General features: G+C 42.6%; 1 protein-coding gene across 1 annotated transcript in view; it reads right to left on the bottom strand.

The window, feature by feature from the left end:
* Positions 1-4,437, bottom strand: part of Dnah5 (dynein axonemal heavy chain 5) — a 237,302-nt gene that overhangs the window by 129,493 nt on the left and 103,372 nt on the right. Inside the window, exons 36-38 of the mRNA XM_028767581.1 lie at positions 3,671-3,849; positions 2,993-3,180; positions 2,427-2,621 (exon numbers count right to left, since the gene is read on the bottom strand). Of these exons, the coding sequence (XP_028623414.1) occupies positions 2,427-2,621; positions 2,993-3,180; positions 3,671-3,849 (562 nt within the window). The remainder of the gene's footprint in view (positions 1-2,426; positions 2,622-2,992; positions 3,181-3,670; positions 3,850-4,437) is intronic.

Raw genomic sequence — 4,437 nt, 5'->3', positions numbered from 1 at the left:
GACGTTTGAACAATATATAATATTCATACCCTACTGTTCACAGAAGACAAAAGTAGGGAGCAGCCCAGATGCCCAGGTGCCCTACTGCAGATGAATGAAGAAGCAAAACCCAGCCCTTTCACACAGTGGAGTATTATATAGTCACACAAAGAAGGAACTCCACAGCACATCATGAATGACCTAGAAAGTATTATAGCCACAGAAGAACAAACACTGTATTGTTTCATTTACCTGAGTAATCTGTTAAGTTGGTAGAAAATTAGAATGGTGGCTACCAGGGGCTGGGAAAAAAGGGATCTGTCCAATCGCATGGTTTAGTTTTGCAAGGAAAAGAAATTATGAAAGATGTCTGTAGATCTGTTATAAGTATATTTGACACTAACAAACTGTGCAGTTGAAATGACTGATATAGTAAGTTACATGTTTTACAAAATAAAATTATAATTAAATAAAAACAAAAATAAAATTAAAAGCCATTGGTTAATGTAGCAGGGAGTGCCACACAGTGCGCATGTATTGAGAGCAGAGCACAAAACACATTCAAGGTCAGTTTTTGTTCATAAGAAGAACAAAAAGGGGCTGGAGAGAGAGAACGCTCAGTGGTTAGGAGCAGTGACTGCTCTTTCAGAGAATCTGAGTTCAATTCCTAGCCATATGGTAGCTCACAACCATCTGTAAATGGGATCCAATACTCTCTTCTGGTGTTTCTGAAGACAGTGACAATGTACTCTTTAATAAATAAGATGAAGAAGGAGAAGAGGAGGAGGAAGAGGAAGAGGAGGAGGAGGAGGAAGAGGAGAAGGTGGTGGTGGTGGTGGTGGTGGTTGTGGTAGTGGTGGTTAGCAGCAGCAGCAGCAACAACAACCACAACAAAGAAATATAAGTCTAAGTAAATGTGCCCAAAAGTAGCAATAACTTCAAAGTGTCTGCGGATAAAATTAACAAGGGAAAACTTCCTTTGAAAGATGGAATTGTGAGTTAAATCCATGAGCCTGGAGTGGTATCTGCAAGGGTAAGACCACATTGCTTGCATTGATTCCTGTCATTGCATGGGGGCTTTGTGGGTGTGACCATAGGAGTGGAGTACAGAAGCAATGAAGACAAGGGTTGGAGTCAGGGACACAGAACATTCTCCTAGGAACAGGAGGGAGAGGAAGATAATTCAGTAAACTGATGCCCAATCAAGAGTGAGATGGAATCAAGGCTCTGGCCGGCATCTTTGCTGTGGCCTTCTGACATATATCGGACCCACTGAAGCTGCCTTCAGTTCCTCAGACATTATGAAATGCTGTCCACTCTTTCAAGCCACTGAGCTTGTGACTAAAATTGTTAGTCAGCAATAGATAATTAATACAGGTGTGATATGTGATTAACTCCTAGCCGTTAACTCTCATGAAGGCTTTATCTGATATCCCAAACATGTAAGAAACTATCAAGAAGTTTACAACAGAAAAAGCAATTAGTCAACAAGCTTAGTTAAATACATGGGCGAGCTTGGAGGTCGATAGACAGGCGATCCCAAAAACTATGTCATTGCCTCTTTATACCGTAATGCACACACAGGTTATGTAAATTGCCAGTAGCAATATCATTCATGCTATAGCTCATAAGTCAGCTTGCAGAGCAACCACATCACTTCTGTGCTAAAAATAGCTGTTTCTTTAAATGTACTTCTTAACAGAAGTCTAGAGAAAATCAATTTTGTTGGGTCTAGGGAGATAACTCTGTAGGTCAAGTGCTTGCTGTGTAACCATGAAGATCTGACATCAGTTTGAAAACCAAGAGCGGGGGAGAAGCCAGGCGTGGTGACACACACATGAATTCATTGCACTGGAAAATCAGAAACAGACAGGTCCCTGGTTCTCACTGGTCCTAGGTTACTCAGCTAGCCTAAGGCTAGTGAGATACCCTGTGTCAAAAGTCAAGGTGGACAGTACCTTAGGTACAGTCATGAAGCTGACCTCTGGCCCCCACATGCCTGTGTACACACAATGCACATGTAATTACACACACACACACAAGCTTTGTCATTTTATACTTAGTGCAAAGGTACATTGTCAAGAGTTCTAGTCTAAGCTGAAGAGCTACTGGTAATTGGCAGCTTCTGGGAGTGGAAGAATTGGTTTTTAACAAGTATCCAACCTGAGAGGCAACCCGTGTTCTAATAGATAGCTCTACATCCATGCGTATACTGGCAGCACTAAGGGGCCTCAGTTGATTGTTTTAAAAGTTCATAAAATTTGGAGAGAAAGGTAGTGAAGGGGATAAAGGAGGAAATGGAGGGGACAGAATATGATGTAGATTCATCAAAATACATTGTAAGCCTATACGACATTCCCTAACAGTCTTTAAAAGAAATGGAAATAGTCCAGTGAACAAAAAGAAGAAACGTGTCGAACTCCATAAAGACCTTCAGAGTAGCACACCTGCTTAGAGAGCTGCTCCTCACACAGCCGGTAGAGCGTGAAAAATTTCCTGGCCAGAACTACGTTGTCAATGAAGCCGCAGCTGGCCAACTTCACCCTGATGATAATCTGCCGGTCAGGGACCATCATGGCCACAGAGCGGAAGTTGATCTTCAAGTTCTCAGGGAGTTCCTGGCGCCCAGCATAGCCAGGGTTCTGAATGGAAGCAAAACCCAAGGATAAATGACATGCTCCTTGGACAGCTAGGACACCCCGGCAGGATACTAAGAGATTCATTATGCACACAACACAGATCTGGAATGTCAAGTGGGCATCTCATTTACATAGCTCACTCTTCCTTTGCCTGGACCATCTAAGTCATGAGTTATTAATACGAGCTTTGTTTAGCTCTTAAAGGTTTTCAAACAGAAATGATAATTACAATCTCCATTTGCATGCGTGATGCTCAGGTGACAGGGGACTGGGGAGGGGTGTGAGCGGAGATGACAAGGCTGGGTTGCATTTCAATGGCTGGCTCTTCTAGCAATGGCTGGCTCTTCTAGCAATGGCTGGCTCTTCTAACTTACCATGGTTAGAAAAAGTCCAAATTCTGGGTTCATGGTCACATTATCTCCATCAGTAAAAATAAAAGATTTTTTATGTTCTTTTTTACACGTGAGGATAATGGAGATCTGCTGGGCTGCGACGGACAGAACTGGTAGATCGATACGGTTGAATTCATCAAAGCAACCCCAGGACCCAGATTGTGCCAGCCCTTAGAAAGGAAATTAAACGGAAAATCCAATTAGTACATCATTTCTGAAGACCAAGAAAACGGATATTACTCAGCTGCCAAAGTGAACCAGAGATCAGTTTATTCAAAACTGGGGTTAGAAAATAAATGGTGTGTCCAAAGGCCCCAAAGAGCTGAGACGTTGGCAGGTTGTCCGTGAACATCCAACCACATTACTTATGACGATTGCTTTACAAAGGGGAAATTACACGAGCATCCTATCCACCTAGTGCCGCTAAGACTGAGCTTGTCCAATAAAACAAGCCGGGAAAAGTGACACCAAAATGTATCTCTTAAAAAGAATATACAAATCTTTTGCTGTGGTTGCTGCTGCAGACTGAATCGAGTTTCCCACAACCTAAGCATGTGCCGCTGGGAAGCTGCATTGACCACCCTGAGAGATAAATCTTAACAAGAAATTTCACCTGACCTGAAATTTCTCAGTCACTGAAAAAAAAAGCACAGTGCTCACCTTTGAAGATCCGCCCAAGTCCTCGGAAATCCATCTGATCCGAGCAGTTGAAAACTACAACGTATTTCCCAAGACACCGGCCCATGTCCTTGGTGGTCTCTGTCTTGCCTGTCCCTGCAGGACCAGCAGGGGCTCCTCCCATGCTCATGCCCAGAGCTTGAGCCAATGTGATGTAGCACCTGCAGAGCCAACTTGTCATTAGAAACTTGCTAGGGTATCCCAAAGGCCCTCAGACATCACAGAGAAACGAACCTGTGTGTGATTAAAAGATGCAGAAAGAGGACCAATCTCCCTATATATAATTCCCAAACCTATATCCTAAGACAAATGTCCTCATGTACGTTGGCATGTGCTCTGGAAAAAGGAGGTCAGATAAGTGTAAGAAGTCTGTAAAAAGTTAAACATCTTTGTTCACTGACATTTTCAGGGTTTGTGATAATATTTATTATAATTATTCAAGTGTGCAAGCATAAAAAAATAGTATAGAGAATTGACAACATTTATCTGACAGGCCTTCTCTAGAAGTCTGTTCACATCAAAAGACTAACAGTGAGTCAGGCTCCCTATGAGGGAAATCCATATTGCTACATATCATCTGGCACCCTGAAGGATCAATGTTACCAAAAAGGTAAAAACAAGTATTGGTGAGGGGGTTATATACTGTTGGTGATGTCACTTGATGAAGTCGTTATGGAAAATGATATAAACTTCCTCCCCAACAAAGAAAGAAGGAAGGAAGGGAGGGAGGGAGGGAGGGAGGGAGGGAG

This window comes from Grammomys surdaster, unplaced genomic scaffold (assembly GCF_004785775.1).
Source record: "Grammomys surdaster isolate TR1022 unplaced genomic scaffold, NIH_TR_1.0 174, whole genome shotgun sequence".
Taxonomy (NCBI): Eukaryota; Metazoa; Chordata; class Mammalia; order Rodentia; family Muridae; genus Grammomys; species Grammomys surdaster.
The sequence above is the reverse complement of the archived record's forward strand: the minus strand, read 5'-3'. Positions and strand labels throughout refer to the sequence as shown.